Source organism: Pocillopora damicornis, chromosome 1 (assembly GCF_964200805.1).
Source record: "Pocillopora damicornis chromosome 1, jaPocDami1.2, whole genome shotgun sequence".
Taxonomy (NCBI): domain Eukaryota; kingdom Metazoa; phylum Cnidaria; class Anthozoa; order Scleractinia; family Pocilloporidae; genus Pocillopora; species Pocillopora damicornis.
Genome location: NC_142670.1, coordinates 8,649,497 through 8,669,585, shown reverse-complemented (window position 1 = coordinate 8,669,585; position 20,089 = coordinate 8,649,497). Strand labels below are relative to the sequence as shown.

The 20,089-nt window shown below is 35.7% G+C and overlaps 3 protein-coding genes across 3 annotated transcripts in view; all 3 read right to left on the bottom strand.

The window, feature by feature from the left end:
* Positions 1 to 20,089, bottom strand: part of LOC149051802 (adhesion G protein-coupled receptor D1-like) — an 86,657-nt gene that overhangs the window by 1,331 nt on the left and 65,237 nt on the right. The window contains exons 11-17 of the mRNA XM_089214831.1: positions 1,783 to 1,886; positions 1,256 to 1,358; positions 1,019 to 1,169; positions 858 to 939; positions 701 to 767; positions 496 to 584; positions 65 to 185 (exon numbers count right to left, since the gene is read on the bottom strand). Of these exons, the coding sequence (XP_089070957.1) occupies positions 65 to 185; positions 496 to 584; positions 701 to 767; positions 858 to 939; positions 1,019 to 1,169; positions 1,256 to 1,358; positions 1,783 to 1,886 (717 nt within the window). The remainder of the gene's footprint in view (positions 1 to 64; positions 186 to 495; positions 585 to 700; positions 768 to 857; positions 940 to 1,018; positions 1,170 to 1,255; positions 1,359 to 1,782; positions 1,887 to 20,089) is intronic.
* Positions 2,619 to 5,592, bottom strand: LOC149051807 (uncharacterized). Its single transcript, XM_089187539.1, has 3 exons — positions 5,391 to 5,592; positions 3,886 to 3,993; positions 2,619 to 3,208 (listed from the first exon to the last, which is right to left on the bottom strand). Exons 1-3 carry the CDS (start codon positions 5,590 to 5,592, stop codon positions 3,150 to 3,152), a joined length of 369 nt encoding a protein of 122 aa, XP_089043665.1. The 3' UTR covers positions 2,619 to 3,149.
* LOC113667367 (uncharacterized) lies at positions 9,941 to 19,117 on the bottom strand. The gene is made up of 19 exons (XM_089187437.1): positions 18,867 to 19,117; positions 17,383 to 17,826; positions 17,002 to 17,210; positions 16,851 to 16,910; positions 16,302 to 16,509; positions 15,842 to 15,949; positions 14,964 to 15,051; positions 14,504 to 14,594; positions 14,365 to 14,414; positions 13,897 to 14,023; positions 13,642 to 13,745; positions 13,202 to 13,304; positions 12,948 to 13,098; positions 12,760 to 12,841; positions 11,943 to 12,009; positions 11,751 to 11,833; positions 11,466 to 11,586; positions 11,105 to 11,146; positions 9,941 to 10,989 (listed from the first exon to the last, which is right to left on the bottom strand). The coding sequence occupies exons 1-19, from the start codon at positions 18,925 to 18,927 to the stop codon at positions 10,825 to 10,827; spliced, it is 2,364 nt and encodes a 787-aa protein (XP_089043563.1). The 5' UTR covers positions 18,928 to 19,117; the 3' UTR covers positions 9,941 to 10,824.

Below are 20,089 nucleotides of genomic sequence, written 5' to 3'. Positions count from 1 at the left end.
ACAGAGAGATTTCTACTTTCTAGCGTGATTAATTTAATCTCATGAACCACGAGTCTAAGCTAACCTGCGCAGAGTTGAGGATGGTAAAAATATAAGTGAAAACTTTATGCAATGGTGCCAGGAAACCAAACAACCACGAAACGCCCAGCAGGGGAATCATCACCACGCCCGCTTTAACGCCAAGTCTAAAGGATGAGAACAATTACAACGGGGCATGAGAGTTTGACATTTTACTTTTTTTCCCCCAAATTTTATCACTATAAGATCATCCACTGATTCAGATTAATAGGGAAGTTAAGCGAGTATCATGGAACAAGGCAATACTATGAAATGTAATGTAACTGGCCTCGAAGGATTCAGTGGATTTTCTTTCCCCTCGACGTTAAATGATCCCTTGGGAAGAACTAGAAAACTCCATGAGAAGAGTCATTTAAGTTTGGAAAAATAACAATGCAATTATTTAAACTCACATTGCTAAAAAAAGTCAAGTCATACCTTATTTGCCGAGCATAGTTGTCTTCCGCTAATGGTTCTACGAGTGTAGTTATCTCCTTTATGACTCGTACAAGTATTAAAATGTTGAGCTGAATAAAAATTTAAAAAATAATAATAATGATTATAATTTAAAAAAAATAGACAATAGTCAATTCGAAAATATGAATAAAAAAAATCATATGACGTCAATTAGTCATAAACTTACTGATTCGATAAACGCCACGAATGCCACGAAAATCCAGATTGGCTTATTAGTTGAAGACAGCCAGCAACTTGAGACAAGGAAAAAAAAAATAAAAGAAAAATTGTCACCATAACTGAAATATAGTGGAAACAAGAAAATATCAAATGTTTTTTCCTACTATTTAACACTGGTAAAGCTTTTCATCCCTTCTTTTCCAGCAGCAATGCTCAGTGAAATGGCTACCATGACGACAGGAAGACCTACAAATAGAGAGAACGAAGAATGATGTAAATGTCGGGGAATAATATACCAAATATGGCAAAAAATAGTTATAAATACCCCATGATATGACGTGGTACATGTGCATCTTAGTGTTGATGTTGTAAACCTTTACAACAAACAGGTAGAGATAAATTCCTTCAACCAGCATCCAACAGAAAGCGGCCATCAGAAAATACTGCATAAGAGCTGCTGCTGTCATACAAGCAGCCTACAAAAGAGAAAGAAAGAACATGATCCTGGCTGTAAAAAATCTGAAGTGTTAAATAACAATTTATTCCATGATATGCAACTTACCATGTTTTCTGTGGCGTTTATCCCGGCAAGAAATATTATTTGTCCAGCTCCGAGGGACACAGAAAGACTTAAACGTATTTGTGATAGAGGTTCACGAACATCTCTGACGAAGTAAAAAGCAAGACAAATCAGTGATAGTTATCAAAGGCAAACGTAACTGAAAGTCTAGAGAAGAAAAGAATAAACACTGACTAATAAATATATGAATAAGTAACTTAAATATTCAGCATGCAAAGTATAAGGGAGATTGGAAGGAACACTACTGTTATTTCTGAGTTACACTGAGTTGCAGTCTGTCGCAAATTAAGGGAGATTGAGAACAGATGAACAGATGGTTAATAATAACGATTGGCACTCGTCCCGTAACTGCACGGATTTCGGTCATTGACTATTTAATCCAGTAAGCACAATAATCTTTCAAATCGTAGTTGCCAAAAGTGATTGTTAAAATCTAGTTTTGCACACCCTGGCCAACTTTATGAAATCAGCATCAAAGTCATAAGTTATTGTTTGGTAACAGTACTTACGTGAGGAAAGAATAAAGGACGATTGTCAAAAGCATCCCGATGACGGAAAGACTTAACCCTACGTACGTGATAGTCTCCAAGATCGTTCCGTCCTTCTTGGAGAGCTTTATCAAAAATTGGAAACAAAAAATTGATTATTGAACCTAACGGTGGAAGTACGTTAAAAAAATATCGATGATTAAAAAAAAAAAAACCTTTGTGCCACCACTGTCAAAATCAACTAGGACAGCAAAGTAAGTCAAATGATTGCATCTACAGACTGTTTCTTCTGAGTTACTCTTCGCTGTATCTACATGACAACCATCCTCTGAGTACCCGTCTGGACTGAAAAGTAAATGAATGACGAATAAAAAAAAAGTGAGATAAGCGATTAGGGTTTGAAACCAACAGAGTGTCGAAAGGTTCATTCTGGAAGCAGGTCTAGTTTAATTTTTGAAATACATTTAGACTCTCAAGATGCCCTCTCATCCCATCGTTTATAGTAAAAGAACAATAAACATTGATCTCATATGGAAAAAATTTCTGGAAGCGACAGACAAACTGATACTAAATTGAAGGTCATAACTTAATTTAAATGTTAAAGAATAAATTAATTTCAAAACAAATTAGTTAATGTGATATTTTATGTTTTTACCTCTTGCTGAAGCCACTCCAAAACATGCAATGCTTTTTTTCCTCAACGACCTAGAAATAAATTTCATTTCGTTTGAATTGACTCGACACAATATAGAAGGACTGAAGTTATTTTTCAGTCTTCTAGGAATTAAGTACCTTTAGGTTTCTGAACTTCAAGATGAGATCTTGTAAAATTTCCGGTTTAGGATCCATAGCCGCGGTCGTTATCCTGGTGTTGACATACCTGTTTAGAAAGTTATACTCTTCAAATCACCATGGCCGTTATGCTATCTGTCTTGAAAACCAAACTGTTAAACCGTATTTTTTATGAAGAAAAAGGTTCTGTATACTTTTTTATCTCCACTATTTAACGGTAAAAAAAGGAATGTTTTAGCCCTATGTGCGATTTAGAGGTTGACAAATAGCCAAAACATTTGCAAAATTTTTTTAGATGTTATAGAAATTATTCACTGAGGACTTCGCCACATTTAGCTATTAAAATTATGATAGTCAAACGTCGCAGGAAACAGGAAATGGCACTGCTTTCTAATTTCCTTTAAGATGACTGGCATCAAGGTTAAGCGTCATGCCTTCGGTTACACATTGAGTTTCCTGCATATTTAGTGGCTGTGTTTTTTTTTTTATGGCTCAGCATAGCATGCAACTCAACGCACGCACATTAAGCATGAACCAATTCTCTAATATATTACGTATTAAGGTCACCTTGAATTGTGAGTTTCATTCCCAATGGACTACTTAGTCAGCAGCAGTTCATGGAGATCCTTGTACAAACATCCTACAACCACGGACCCTGAGAAAACAAATAAACAAAAAAGACACACAAACCGCAGAGAGGCTTTGGTGTAACCCCATACTTATTCAAAACAAAGCCTTAGCCCCAAATATAACCTTGTTTTTCCACCACATCGTTCCAAAGGAAAAGAAAATAAAAGAAAAACCAGAACACATGATTCGCTTCTTATAACCCACAAAATCTGCCAGCTATATAATAAATGAGGTTATTCAAAAATACAACTCAATATGTTTTTCGAACACCGAAACGTAAGTAGAATCTTAAGATCAAAGCTATTTATTTGACCCCCCAAAACAAGTATTTTACCCAGCCAACTATTACTTTATGCTGGACACTGCATCATTACAACATTTATTATTCTTCCTCAGATTCTTCTCCCAGACTTTACTGGAATATTTCAATCAAGCTGACTCTTTTTGGTTATTTTTTTACTTCTCCCAGACTTTAATAAAATATTTCAATCAAGATGCCCTTTTTTGGTCATTTTTTTACTTCTTGAGACCTAAAACATAAATATACCGACAAATTTTACGTGTTTCACCAAACCCACTTTGATAAGGGAAAAAGCAATTTCAAAGTCAAAATGCGAAAGACTTCGTAGAAGCACTACAGAAATGAAGCATTAATCGGTAGCAAAATGGCATTGCACAATTTTGAGATTAAATGGTGTCTACCATTCTTGGCAAAGTTTGCAGAGGAAATGTTAATGCTGGTTTGCCATTCTTCTTCCTCGAGAAGGAAGTTATTCGGATCATTCTGGTAGCCAATCTTCATACGTACAACTGTCGGAGGAAGGAAAAGATAAGACAGAAATGTAATAAACAATGACTGTAACAAGTAGATTCTAGAGATTTCTAGAATGGCTTGTTATTGTGACATGGATGCTCCAGCCTTCTGATGACTTAGCATGGAACGTTCCAGAACTTTCTCTCAGGTTATATGTAATCATGATTTAATTCTACCAGACTAGCTGAATTGTAAGCTTCTGAAAAGTTTTACAATACGTTGTAGATTTATATCTAGTCATTTAAGAGAAGTAGCTGTTGTTTCCGGTCGTGATTGTCTGTCTGGAAAACTATACTGAGAGAGAGCTATTATGATTTAGTTTAAAGATGACACATTTCAGAAGGGTTTGGAGGAAACATCTATTTTTTTGTCAGTGGCATCAAAGTTATAATGTGTAAAAGGTTAAGGTAAGATAGGGTCGCTTAGCTTCTTAGTAATAATTATTACACTTTGGTTGATAAAGTAGTTGGGTTTGTAGGAGTGTAGTATTACTTCTGTTGAATGAATTATACCGTAACAAAGTAACTGCAGTTTTAGAATTTTATAGCATATTTGAATATACATGCGAAGTCTAAAAAATGAGCCACACTCAGACATGGTTTCATGCTACCATGATTTAAAGGTTTGATTAATGTAACCGAGAAGTTTCAATTCAGAGACTCAACATTCCGACCACTCCTGCCTAATGCCTTCGTCAGGGGTGATCTAAACGCTGTAACAAGAAGTTCTTTTATACTAATTAGCTTCCCCTTTTTTTCTGACAAGGTATAAATAGGCGTCAGGAAGTAAGCCGCCCTCATCACGATTTAAAGGAGCGTGGACGGAGTTGATGTGCCAGGTTTCCAAACAAAGGTGCTGGTGGTAACGCCACACTATTGTCTTAAAGCGATTCAGTTTTATTTGACAAAGGTGAAATGTAATATTCTAAAGACGTCATAAAAATGTCGGAATTTTTTTTCACATCCAAATAGAAAAAAAAAAAGGATTTACAAATTTCTATCTACATCTATTTATATCAATACAAAAGAAAGGAGACTTAAGGATTTAAAGCGCGTGAAATTATTTCCGAGCATCCTTTGAGAAGTAACGCGCATAGCTTATTTCTTCAAGCCAGGCTGCGGGTTAGCCATTATTTTAGTTAGCCCTTCGTCAATCGCTATGACGAAGGGCTAACACTCGAAACGCCAATTCTTTACGGAGGCCAGTTTGCGTTACCAGTTCAGTAAATAATACTTAATTACCCTGTTATGCTCTCCCAACAACGCAGCACCACACTTTCTTTAGAAACTTACCCCCTTAATCATTATTTTAGACAGCCAGGTGGTCTTTTGTTGGTCATTATTTATTTAATCAACAAATTTCACAAATCTGAAAAGACGACATTTTGACTCACCCATTCTACTGTCAGTCATCTTCTTTAACAGTTTCGTTCTATTCAGGTGGTACCTGCTGTAGTTGAGAACAAATTTCTCGAATGCGACTGCTACCTTAAAGATGGCTGCCGTTCCTTTCTTAACTTCTTCTTCACCAAGTTGGCCCTTGAAAGGTCTTGTTATCTGCTGATACTGATTGGTGAAGTCGTTAAACAAACGCATTGCCCCCTGTAACGTTATGAAATACTGTTTATTCCTGTCACATTACCTTCAGATATTTTTAATGTCTGATAATGATGTCAAATCAGTAAAAATTGAATTTCCACACTAAGACAGTCGGTGGAGGTAAAGAGGCTTCTAATAAAAAAATAATCCTTCTCGTATGAACGAAAGCGAAAATTTGAGTTACAATTTCTGACACATCCCATAAAATAACCAAAACATAAAAATAAAGGCAAGAACAGCTTCAAACAACAACAAAAAAGAAGTTAAAAGACTTTTGGGCACCATAAGTTACAGATCTGCTTTTATATCAAAGTGGACTATGCGCCTGCACCAGATTCTCACAGTGCACTTAAAACGATCTGTTCTCGATTTTAAGTTAAAGCTTTGACCGCTTTCGCGTTTATCTAAAGATAGTCACTTTCAAGATAATGCGCAAGCTATACAAAGCAATTTAGTTAAACGATTGATAACTAAAATTTAAGCAAAGGTATACCTTCAGTGAACTTTCTCCCTTGAATTCTATCGCACCAAGTTTAGAAACATATTCAATTGCCTAGGAAAAGAAAACGATGTCAATGAACGCTTTATTTAATGGAAATAGTGAATGTAAGTATTTAGAGAAATTGCAGTTCATACCAGCCTCTCAATTGTCACTGGCCGAGAAGTCAAATTTGGAGACGACGATGACCAGGACGACGATGATGACAATGACACTAACAATGACCTTGATGTCGAAAGTGACGATGACGCTAACAATGACGATGACAACGACGACAGCGATAACGCTTGTAATAGTGACGGAAATGAGTGTGATGATGATAATGGTGACTGTAAACGTGACGATGACGACAGTGATCTTGATGATGGCAATAATGGCGGCAACGACGATGATGATGATGATACTAACAATAACCTTGATGTCGAAGATGGCAATAATACTAACAATGACGATGACAACGACGATAACGATGACGGTGGTAATGGTGATGGAAATGGTGACCGAAAACGTGACGATGACGACGGTGAGCTTGGTGATGGCAATAATGGCAGCGAACACGATGGGGCAGGGTAGCTATCTTGGTCAAGTCTGGAAAATCATGGCAAAGTAAAATTTGTGAGAAAAAGATAACATTAGCGATAAACACGGGACGAATGATACGATAATTTCTCCAAATCAAATGACAGATTAATCAGTTCTTTACTAAGCAAACCTTACTGATCAGAATTGCATTCCTTTTAAATGTTTCTTTATTGGGACGAGAGAGAGACAACCATAAATTGTTTAATGGTACTGCCGAGAATTTCAATAAATTAACTTAAAGCATTGAAATGGGTCGTCACGTACACTTCAAATTTGATCTTGCCGAGACCGCCATAAGTTTACTAAACCAAAGAAAATCCCAAGGAGAGGGAGACTGATTCAATTCAAAGTTTTTATTACTTTGGACGTAAATTGTGATTTGAATACACTTCACTGTGCCACTAGTTAAACTAGTTGATTTTTCAAATTTTAGATCCTGCAACACTCAACAGTCTTACTGCTGTTCGCTTGCACTGATTACCAGTGCAAAATAATTTTTAGCCAGCAAACTACGCTAGAGCGGGCATTTTTCTTGGCTTCCTACTTTTTTTTTCTTTCGCTGCAAGAATGCCATCATGTTAGTGTTATCCGATTTCACAAAAAAATGGAAATGCAAATTCGCTCTTTAAAAGGAAAACATATGGCATAATACTTTACTCTCTGAATAAACAAAATTTAAGAGATGCAGAAAAATACAATATATCTGGCGCAGTTCACGTATTGAACTCATCTGTAATTCTCATTATTACTATTTCATTTAATTATTATTATCATTATTTTTATCATTACTTCAGGAAATTAGATAGTGCACGGGCAGGAGCAGTTATTCTTGAATAAACTCCAACTCTTACGTTGAGACAGGTAACGGGAAATGTCTCCACGTTTTTTTAAAGTGTGTCGAGATGATTCTATGACAAAAATATATTTTTTATTCCTTTTTTTAAGGGAGGGGGGGTTGCCTAGTAGATGGCTCCTATGGGATTAATTTCTGAAGTATAATCACGATGGATTTTCCTGCCCAATTTAGAAACTTATGGCGAGAAGAATTACGATGAAAACTTTCTCTGTTTAACTATGTCAACTTGATGAATCAACAATGCGATAAAGACTAAAAATTTAGATGGGAAAGATAGGATGGAGGTTAATATTCCATTTTTCTTTTTGATTTTCAAGGGGTCTTAAATCGTGATGTTTCTTAAAGGTAGTTTAGATAGGATTTCTCTTATGCATGCGTTTTCTTAGTCATTACAGAGAATCGATATCTTTAATCTTATTCACCGGGCTGAAAATAAACCTTCTTTATTTACATTGCCGCGTAAGAGTTACACCTCAAAACTAATTAAGTTCGATTAAGCCTATACCTAACAAGCGTTATCTATAGTTCAGTAATAATTATATACCTGCTTCTAAAAGTATGCCCTCGTTTTACAGGAACAAGAAAATTTAAAAGATGCTATCGCTGTCTGCTGCCGTATTTTCCCGCGAGTGCCTTTGGGAGAGCAACAAGGTCGAATCGTTCTCGAGAACTCTGAAGAAGTTATTCTTTTTGGAGTATGCTTGTGATACTAATAAACTGAACAAAATTTTATGATTTAGAAAGAACTTTGGTACTCACTCAATAAAGTTACTGAAAATAGGACGATTCCCCAAATCTGACAAGCTTTCGCTAACATTTCTCTTTACTGTTTGGGTTACGTTTCTCTCAGCTTTACACTCGAACAGTTCTGATCTTTTTTCCCCAAATTTTTATGAGCAGAATATCAGGTTAAAATTCCTTCTGGCAGTATCAGGTTGTTAGCAATTCCCGTTTGGAAAAATATTTTTCCAGATCAGTCTCATGGCAAAAGAACAAGCTTCCAGCGTGTGTTGTTTTGAACAAAATCAGCGTTCTGTTGCAAATTTATTACACAGGAAGTTGAATGTCATGTAAATTTTTGACGTCTTGTCTCCGTTCAAATTTAATCTAAAGAACTTAGACTTTGCACATATTTAAAACAAGCATAGCAAAATTATCGATTAACATCGTAACAAATTGCTTCACTACATTCCTTATTATTCTCTTAAAAGAATAGAGTGGACTAAAATGTTAAATAGTTATATAGAGTCAAGCTCAAGAGAGTAAATTTTTGTTATCGATTGCAAATTTTCAGTCTTGCGGTCGACCATTAGCCACTGGGAATCTTTGTTTATTTAGCTATTTAAGAAACCATCTCGATGATTTAAGAGCAGTAGCATAACACAAGCTAACACCGAACAAATACGGTTTTATTTCGAGGAAGTTTCTAATTTCAATCGATTCGCAAAGCTCAAATGACTGTGCTACCATACTTTACCTTTTTACGACGCTCTTCACCAGGAGTAGTTAGGTGTACTGTTTGTATTGTATTTTTCTTTTGGATACATTAGTCTGGAATTCCGAGGTATGCCGAGCAGACCAATTGGGAAATACCACTGAGACATACAAAATGGGCGAGTAGTCAATACTTTCTCAGGGACATTTAGATTTTAAACCCACCTATTCGTTCGTTAACGCTGGTCAGGACTGTAAAAAAAGTCAAGACAATATGCTATGGACGCGGAATATGAAAAATTATGAGGGGTATTGTTCACATCTTCCCTCAAAGCTTTACCTTTGTGCCAAATGTTCCCTTTTTGGACAGTCTCTAAGCGGCGACAATCATCGGACTGAGGCGATTTATTTACAAATTAACGAGACATCAAAAATGTGTATCTCGCCAAAGAACGACGAATGTCGTAGGTTCCTCGATATATTGTTGTACCTATATCTCTCTAGATGGAGATTTCCTTAAGATAATCGCGAGATAGCTCTGAAATCTCATCTATCCTTTTTCTAACGTTGCGAGAGGAGAAATGAGACATAGACACATAGGATGTCTGCATCCCCCACCCCACCCCCTCCTAATTTATCTGTAAAAGAAAGCGCTATATTCGAAAGTCTTCATTTACATTACTTTTGCACAGTACTGTAAATTGCACCTGTCTGCAATTCGTATCACACTAAGGTGAAAAATTATTTTTGCAGTGTTTACATATCCTCATCTAAACACTATGAAGGGCCGAGGGGCGGGACAGAGGAAGAGGGGAAGAGGGGGAGGGGGGGTGGAGGTTGAAATGGATATTTTTCGGAAAACAAGTCTGACGAAAAGCCATTTTGTTTTTTTCACGTTTACAACATTCCTCCACGTAAGATAAACTCAAGGCATTTCTTGCTCAGGTGCATTTTTCCCGAAGACGTCGGTTCCATTTTTTCCCATTAATTCGCAAATTTTAATCCATTGAATCCGCTGCGTTTAATCAATTTGAGAAGTTTAAAAGTTAGCCTTAACCGCTACTATTACAAAAGCAAATAGTATTTGCGACTTTACTGGTAATTTAACTGCTCAAATAATATAAAAAGGGTGACGCTATCGTGAAATATTAGTATAAAATTGTGCGCTAAATTTCATAAAAATGTGTATCATAATAAAGTGTAGGACTGTTTAAAGACACTTCAGTATTGACTGCATGACCGCAACATTTCAACTAAATAATAGGAAATAATAGGGAGAAATCATTGATAGAACGAAGAAACCATCATTTGAGAGACAGACTATTTTGAATTCTAACAGCGATCGACAGCCAGCCTATAAGTTAGATACTTAAAAGCAATTTAGTTTGCAGCTAAGGCAAAATTTCCCCAATTACGTACGATAGTCTAAAAATCATTTACTCTTAATTTAAACAAAAAAAAAGCTAGAACAGACTGTTTTGTATTCTAACAGTGATCGACAGCCAGCCTAGGAGATAGTTACTGAAAAGAAATTTAGATTGCAGCTAAGGCAAACTTTCCCTAAGTAGATACGATAGTCTAAAAATTACGTACTCCTAATCTAAAGGAAAAAAAGCTAGAACAGTTCTTGCATCTAGCTTACATTAAACGCTACTACCTTCGGAAAGTTACCCTATTATCGTAGTAAGTGACACCTTAAGTATGACTTATTCACGAAGCTAATGCCTCGATTGGAACGGCCGAAATCTTCCTGAAAGATCGAAAAATGAGCAACTGCGATTGACCAACTAAGCTTAAAAATCAAATTAAACAATTAAACAATGGAGTTTCATGCTTGGTCCGTGTTGAATCTAGCTCTTCAAGCCGAGTGTTTTTCCAGCTCAAATTCATCAAAAGACTGCAATTCAGCTACCCATGTATCACCGACACCACTTGGATTAACCTGTGAGCTCTTCTTTGTGGAGTTTCCATTGTTTGTAGATGGGAAAACCGTGTTCACCTTCCGTTTGAATCGCTCTCTAATCTGCAGATAGACAAGCAAAGTAAACAAATAAAGGCATCGATAGACATAGAAAGTAAGAAAAAGAACCACATTCAAGGTATATTCAAGTTTTAAAACCTCAAGTTTTAAAACTTACCTGGCTGTTTCGCACACAGTGAAGAACGAAAATCAGGAAACCCTTAGACGAAAAAAAAAAATGTTTTTCAGACCAATTTCGTTTTGTGATTGCGACCAGGGGTAAATATATCGAGGTTTTTTTTTTTCTCTAAAAGCCCCAAATAACATCAAAAAGAATAAAATTATGTCTTCTCTAGCAAAAAATCACATAAACAGTGACATCCTTTTTTGTTATCTTTTAATTGTTATTCTCTTTTGTCTGTTTTATATTAACAAATATTCTATCACCATCATAAAATTTATAGTTATAAAGTAATCTGGACACTCAATATGGATGATTTCACGTATGAAACTAAAAAATCATAGTATTTGATACTCACTTGAGTAGAGTTGAGGATGGTAAAAATGTAGGAAAAAGCTTTGTGTAATGGCGACAGAAGACCAAATAACCACGTGACACCCAACAGGGGGATCATCACAACACATGCTCTAATGCCAACTCTATAGGACGAAAATTTGCTGGTTAATTGATTGCTTACTGAACCTCACAAAAATTTTTGGAACCTATACTTTCTCTTAACTAATTAATATCAACAAGCTTCGGAGGAAGTAAGACGTACTCCTTTTTTTTTTTTTTTTTAACGCTCTTTAGAGCTCTTTCTCACCGTAATTGCTGACTTTGCTTGTCTCCTGTTTGCTGCATTCTGGTCATCTCCCTTATGACGCGTGTGAGTATCAAAATGTTGATCTGAAAGAAGAGGAGGATAAATTAAAAGTTTGTATTGAGGTATGGCTATTACAAATTTCAAGTCTTATATCATAATCACCGATATGAATAAACTGAAACAGAAACTTACCACTTCAATTGTAATCACAAATGTGACAAATATCCATATCAAGTTGTTCGCTGAGGATATCCAACAACTTAAAAGGGGAAAGATAACAAAGACAACAACAAAAATTGTAAGCATAAGATCTGAAGTCAAAGGAATTCGTAAGAAATTACATAACGAAAAATGCATGGGCGCGCGAAGATATGAAATTTCTCTTCGAGTGTTTAATTGGATAGCTCACGAGTGAGGTGTCGAGTTGAACACGAGAAGAGAAATTTCATATCTGAAAGTAACCATGTATCATTTTTTATCATATAAACAAAATAATTATTGATTGATTGAGAATGGTAAAGGCTTCGCAGTTCATTCATCAACCTGGCCGAGGGGTGCAAAAGGCGACTGACGTGTCAGCAGCTGATCGGCGATATCAAACACACGTGGAAAAATAATGATACTTTTCCACATTTGTTGTTAAGGCTTTTCTCAGGACTGAAATTCTTGCATAACACCGTTGTTTATATTATGTTAAAAAATGCATTTAAAGATGTTCAATAATATGATGATAACATGATAAGGCGCAGATCAGAAGGGAAGATTTTGGAGAAAAAAAAGGGAATAAGGAAACACGAGGATTAAATTACAGAAACCTTGCATAAAGAAAGAAACCAATATGAAAAAGCTTTCCCGAAAGGATAAATGTTACGAGAAGGACTTTAAGATAAAGTTAATGGAAGTGAAAAAGCAAATTAAAAGAAACATCAAAAATTCACCCAAAATATTTTACATTTTAGGGAGAGAAAAAATAGAGGAGAAAAAAGACAAAAAAATATACGTCTCTTACAATTTGTCGCTGGTATAACCCTGTATCCCTTCTTTTCCAGCAGCGATCGACAGTGAAATGGCCACCATAACTAAGGGAAAACCTATCAGGAAATGACAAACCAATCAAGGCGACTCAAAAATTAAAATTAAATTAGCCAAAAATGAAACTCACAGTATATTGTAAGTTCAGCTGTATAAGCAAAATACCCCATGACATGACGTGATATATGCGCATCTTGTCGTTGATGTTATAAACTTTTACAACAAACAGGTAGAGATAAATTCCCTCGACCAGCATCCAACAGAAAGCGGCCATCAGAAAATACTGCATAATAGCTGCTACTATGACACACACAGCCTGCACAGATACGTAAAGAAAACAGCAGAATCTATGTCATTTCAATGCTTTGTTCGATCATGATATCTTTAATTTCATATAAATAATGGGAAAAACCGCTTACCTTGATCTCTGTGGCATTTATACCAGCGAAAAAACATATTTGTCCAGCTCCTAAAGCCACAGCAAGACTTACGCGTATTTGAGACAGAGGTTGACGAAGATCTCTGTTAAAACCAAGATATGTACAGCAACAACAACAACAACACACACACAACACACGCACACACAAACAAAAAAAAACAAAGAGACAAAAGCATGAGTGAAAGCGAGAGACAGTATATAGGCAGATGAACTTGGACAGTCACGAGTGATGTCCAAAACAAGGGGTACGGATTTAGTTTCTAATTAGCACCAAGACATTTTCGTTATTATTATTATTAATTTTCTTTTTTGGGCGGGGGGGAGGGGGTGTTACGGACATTGCACTGCCCTGATTTATTCAATACATCTTCCACGGTATTTCAGGATGTTCTCCGCTGATCGTTTGATTACAAAACTTACGTGAGGAAAGAATATAAGGTTATTGTCGAAAGTATTCCGATGATGGAGAGGCTTAACCCTGCGTATGTGATGATCTCCAGAACAGCTACGTCGTTCTCAGAAAGCTGCGTCAAAAACAAACGAAAAAGAAGGTAATACTTTGATTGACCACACGGACCCATTTCTAGTTTGGAAGCAAGGCAAAAACAATGATGATGATAATAATAATAATAATAATAATAATGATAATCATAATATTAATAATAATAAAACTACCTTTGTGCCGCCGCTGAAGTCAACTAAGACAGCGAATTGAGTCAAATGATTGCAGCTGCAAATTGTTTCTTCTGAGTTGCTCTTCGAATGATCCACATGACAACCCTCTTCTGAAAACCCTTCCGGACTAAAACAAAGGAATATTACAATATAAGAAATCACAGTAAAGATTTTTCTTTCTCAGAGGGAACGGTAACAAATCCGGCAATCTGATTGGTTATATGTTATTCGGTGAATAACATATAAATTCAAAAACCTCGGGGCTTAAAACACTAATCGGTGTTGACTGCCTTTGTTCTGGTATTTCATAACCTTTCATGACGGTGATTCTAATATGAAAAATCAGGACTATCCTCCTCGCAAATGAGGCTTTAACTGATATCTCTAAGTTTTATACTCAGTTTCGGACTAAGCGAAAAAGACGGATCCGGAGTTCCAAAGCGTATTTTATAATATCTTTGTATTTACCTATTTTCTAAACCACTCCAAAACATGCAATGCTTCTCTTCTTCAACGACCTGAAAATATATTTTACATGTATTTCGATCAAATTGATCCAGCAGAGCACAAAGGGAACGAGCTCATCTTTCAGCGTTCTTGCCGTTACCTGTAGGTTTTTGAAATTCAAGATTACATCTCGTCGTAATTTTTCAGGTTTAGGATTCATCGCTGCAGTCATTATTCTGGTGTTAACATACCTGTAGAGGAAATATTGTTCTATGCTATCAAGTTTTCAAACCATTAGAGTGCATTTACATATAACTGCATGTAGCATACTTTATGTCATTTTTATCTCTGATATAAAACGGTGATAATGAAAACTAACTTCTCTTATGATTTTTAGAGTTTACTGTGTGATAAAGAAAACTTAACCGTCAAGAAATTTCTCCAAATGAGCTTAAAAATGGACATTGCTCGTGGCCTTCTTTATTCATTATTGGGGTTCTTATTACATCGCTTGGTAGGGTTCTCCCTATCTTGATTGGTTAAATTTGATATGGCATGCCGTATAATTCAATACATGTACGCTAAGCACAATTCTTAAAAATTTTATCGTTTAACGTCACCTAGAGGTGTAAGGTTTTTCCCCAGTAGATTGATTTCTCAGCAGTAATTCATGAAGATCTTTGTACACACACCCTACAATCACTGACCCTATAAAGAAAACAATATTGTTAATCAAAATGTGGAAAAAGTCCTTGTAACGCCAAACGATGGAGTTAGTCTCAGTATAAACATATTCGAAATGGTGATGTATCAAGTTCCCATCCGCTTTCTTTCACCAAAGAAGTGTTTAAGTTATAATACAATATGGACCAAAATTTTTTCAAAGACCAAACAATTTTCGAGCACAATAATTTGTTTGACCCACTTACTTCGGCATTTGATCACCCAACTGGCTAACGCAACATCATTGCTCCTTTACCACTCCGCATAAGCTATTTGAACCCGAGACTACACTGGCATAGATCAACTAAAATGCTTTTGTTATTTCTTACTTTCCTATGACATCAAAAAAAAAAAACCAAAAAAAAAAAAATATATATATATATATATATATATATATATATAGAAACGTTGTGCGTGCCTATTATCATTCATTCTATCAATTGACCCTTCCTTCTACTGGTTAAACGGCGAAACATTCTACTTAGGATTTTGGCAGAACACTCAAAAAGCTTCCTACTAGGGTCATCACGTCGGTTTAACGATAGAATATGCGGTACTTGGCTTCTATGATATAAATTTAAATTCTCTATGGCTTTACCTGTGCAATCATTGAACGAAAGGTTTTTGACCATTCGGGGTGCACGTACTTTGCTAGATGTTTTGAAATAGTTAATGATTGAACACGAAAATTCCCGAGATCTAAATATTAGAGCAAATATTAAAGTGAAAAAATGCCATTCTATAATTTAAAGTTGAAAGTGTGGTTAACGCAAACCTTTTTCAGAAAAATCATCCGAGGATATATTAATGCTGACTTGCCATTCTTCTTCCTTGAGGAAGAAGTCAGTTGCATTCTGACGGTAGCCAAGTTGAACACCCAGAACTGTTACAAGAATGAGAAGATGTTAGCTGATGATTGGAATTGAAGGAGATGACAGAAGCATATGCGGATCTCTTTCTTGAAGGTATGTACACGGTACTACACAATGATTTCTCAAATGCCATTCTGATTTATTTGAAGCGTATTATTGTTATGAGATCATACTCACATGCTCAAAAGAGGAAATTGAAACAACCTATTAACCAAACGAATATCACTTCTCGTCAGCCGGGCCTTACCATTCTTCGTGCACCTACGTGCATCAAACCAGACGATTTTTATGCGCATTCGACTGCTTCCTTCAGTTAGACAATTGGTCAGTAGGTTAGTTACTAATAAAAAAGTATTAACTCACCCATTGTTCGGCTTGTGATCGTTGTAGAAGGATTCGTTCCATTCAGATGGTATTTACCATAATTAAGGGCAAATTCCTCGAAGGCGACTGCCACCTTAAAGATGGATTCTCTTCTTGTCTCATATCCTCCATCATTAAGTTGGCCTTTATTGGGTGTCGTGATGTTGCGAAAATTATCGATGAAGTCTTTAAATACACGCATAGCCTCCTTTAATGACCAAAAAGTTAACTTTAATCACGTCGAACGTCATCAAAATAAGAAAACAAAAGCGTGCATCATAGGACCTGAACTGATTTGATATCGCATGTTTAAAAAAGAAGCGTTTCAACTGAAACATCATTTCAGCGAATGAGCCACTCTTCTTTAGAGAAGATATACTTTCTTACTTTAAATTTTCGTGATGCTAGTAAAACACTGGATTGTCGTGCTTTTTCCCTTGTCTAGAACACTTTTGCAGCTTACGAACCGTAGCGTTGCATATGTAACTCCTTTTAATTACCGCACATTTCATATCTACTATTAATCTTGTTATAAGGATTCATTCATACCTTCAAAGAGTTATTTCTTCTACTATCTATTTCACTAAGTTTAGAAACAGAACCATTTGCCTGTGGTAAAGAAAGACAAAAGCGTTGAGAAATGGCAGAAACTATGAGAATTATTATTACAAAAGAAAAAAGGAGAAATTACGAAACATACCAGATTCTTAAGTACTTCCAACATAGATGTCGTAGTCAACGATGGCGGAGACGACAATGCTGCTGCTGGTGATGATGAAGATGCTGATGACTTTGTTGATACCGATTCCGAATCTGCTGTCCCGGACGCTTCTGCTCCAGATGAAGATGATGATAATGGTGATGGTGAAAGTAACGATAATGGTGATGCCGACGATGACTGCAATTGATCTGTATATTAAAGTAAAAGTTAGCTGTCAAAACAACATTTAAGTAAAATTGAAAAGCAATGATAAAGCGCAAGGAATTTGAAATATGAATAATGAAGAAAGTACTATTTTATCTAAAGATTCATTAAAATTCAATCGTGAAAAAACAGATTTACTTTGTTAAGTTTACTCACACCAAGAATGAGAGTTATCTTTTCGCTGTACTGTTAAAACTGGAGTCGCCAAACCTTGACTTGCCGTTGACGGAGCAGACGAAATGAAATTCGACCTGTAAGAATTGGAAGAGCTGCAGAAGGCTCTTAAACATTTTGTGCACCAGCAGCAATTATCTTTCGATTTGACGGCGTAGCAGTTCTGCGCACAATCAATAGCGTTAAAATTTTGTTCTCTGCATTGTTCCCCCGTGAAGTTCAGTGTATGTACGCGCGTTTTTTTACAGTCTCTTCTGCTACAGTTCAGAACCATTACACACCGACTTGTGAACGTTTCTTTGCATTCGTTCCCATGGCAAGTACAAGAATAGGCGTTGCACCGGAGCAGATGGCAAGAATAATCCTTATTAGCATTATCCAATCTGTACACATTGTGGTTGCATGTCTTACTGAGCACCCAAAAGCCTGAAAAAAATAATGCTAATGATAAATTAAGATAATTATAATAATCATCTAATATGTAATAAACAATAGTTCACTGAGCACCTTCCCCCTCCCCCGCCAGAAAAAAAAAACAGATTCATGAGATTGTTGAATAAATTTAGGGTAGAACTTTCATATTATCTACCATCTCAGTATGGTGTGAATAAATATAAAGAATTTATAAAAATTAAACTCCTATTTGCAACAAGTACAAGCCACCGTGAAGCTACTAGACGTCACTGACCAATTCGCAAAGTAAAAAAAAAATTATTTATCCACTTATTATTATTATTATTATTATTATTATTATTATTATTATCATTTTGATAGTGTAGGGCGTTCCTTCGGGCCATTTTTTAGGTTGCCCTTGAGTGAGTGATGACGTGTTTTCATAACTACGCTGTGAAGCCTTTGAATTGATAAAATGATGTTATTTGTGAGTTAGAACATTTCCGCTCAACGGTGCTTCGTTTATTCAACTAAATGCAAGATGAAAATGAATTAGTAATAACAAATATTCGGAAGATAATAGGGAAATTGAAAAGGAAACGAAGTAAACTGTCGTTCTCTTTTACAAGAACACTTGAAATGGTGTTATTAAGCTAGTAACCTTAGTTATTAATTGGAGTTGAAGAGACACCTGACCGTATATTTTGACATTCGAGGATATCCTCAAAGTGAATTAGCGGGCTTAAAATCCAAATCATCATTTGCATATTTGGGCAAAAAATTAACCATTTTTATGATAGACGCCTGAATTAAATTAGCGTGAAAACTTGTTGCACAGGAATGCATTAAAAAATTAGTTTCTTGAAGTATTTTCCTGAAAATAATTTGTGTTGGCTTCCTCGTGGATGTTGGTTTGATCAGCTGTGATGAGGGACAGACTTTTGGAAAACTATTCTAGCGCTGTGGTTGCACCCAACACTGTTTTGAGAGCCATAGAATTGACTCCTCTGGGTATACTTGTAATAAATATTAAAGAGGATAACTTTTCTTTTGAAAATAACGTTCATACTCACTTAGAAGAGCAATTAGTAACAGGAGTGTTCCCCATATCCGACAACTTCTATTCGTCATCATTTTTTTTCATTGTGTAGTTTGAGCATCTGTCAGATGAACTAAACACAGCCTTAGGTAAATTTTCTGTGGCTGAGGATTGGTTGCTATTTTCTTTCTTAGTATGGAGGGCTTGTGAGAATTCTGTCTTAAGAAATATTTGGAAGATCAGTCTTATAGTGTTGTTTTGAGCCAGAACCAGCTGCCTATTGAAAGCATATGCGGGAAATTGAATATCATGCAAATCATTGATGTCACATCTTTCTACTTAAATTCAGTGATGTTTCCCCTTTTTTCTTCTGTTTGAAATTTTGGTAAAACAAATATGATTCATACAAAATAATAATAATTTAAGAAACTTTTTAGAATTCTTTTCGTAGAATAGCACGCGAAGTGCCATGATCTTGTTTCTAAAGGATGTAGCCTTTAGCTAAAGATGTTAAATTCATGTGAGTATTCATGTTAATTATAAATCATTAATGACCATGCCACTCTTTGCTTATTTGGTGCTTAAAAACGAAAACAATAAGTCTTTTTAGAGCACTTACATCATAGAAGTCGCTAAAATTTTATTACGTCTATCAAAAATTGGGCATAGTAGTTAAAATTGTTGTTTGATAAAATCTCTTTAAACTGGAGGGCTAATGTTCTCCTCTTCTAGGTACGTGGGTTTTTAATCTTTCCTCCATTAATATTTCATTATCTCATTTGCAATAACGAAGTATTAATGCTATACTTCGTGGAGCCACGCATAATATGGTAGACAGTAGTAGTTTGTTATGTCTAAAAACGCACATGAACGTTCAAAAGAGTTTTCTGATTGGCTGTTTCCTCCAAAAAGTGACGGGTTCATAACTAACAGCTAATGATATATGTCTTCGCGATTAACCACCTCTTTCAGACTACCCCTAGGGTTTCTAAAAGAAAAGATAAGAAAAATTCTGAAAAGAAATATAAAATTAACATGAAGCAGGTGCAGTTTGAGCAATTTTGTGAAACAAATATCCTTATCGTGAATTTGAAGAGCTCTTTCGACGTTATTAAGGTGTTTTGGCATGTAAGTGCAATTTTGCCTTCGTAATGATTACTATCGCTTTTATCAAAACCTTCGAAACACCGAGAATATATATTTTTTCACCTCTTGATGATGACCTGCATGCAATGGACATAGCTATTGCAGACAGGT

Coding starts and splice junctions, on each gene's coding strand:
- LOC113667367 (XM_089187437.1), bottom strand. CDS start 18,927: ATGATGACGAATAGAAGTTGTCGGATATGGGGAACACTCCTGTTACTA. Junction 17,211..17,382: donor AGATAACTCTCATTCTTGGT/GTGAGTAAACTT, acceptor TTTAATATACAG/ATCAATTGCAGTCATCGTCG. Junction 15,950..16,301: donor GATCACAAGCCGAACAATGG/GTGAGTTAATAC, acceptor TTCTTGTAACAG/TTCTGGGTGTTCAACTTGGC.
- LOC149051807 (XM_089187539.1), bottom strand. CDS start 5,592: ATGCGTTTGTTTAACGACTTCACCAATCAGTATCAGCAGATAACAAGA. Junction 3,994..5,390: donor GATGACTGACAGTAGAATGG/GTGAGTCAAAAT, acceptor TTCCTCCGACAG/TTGTACGTATGAAGATTGGC. Junction 3,209..3,885: donor TGCAAACTTTGCCAAGAATG/GTAGACACCATT, acceptor TTGTTTTCTCAG/GGTCCGTGGTTGTAGGATGT.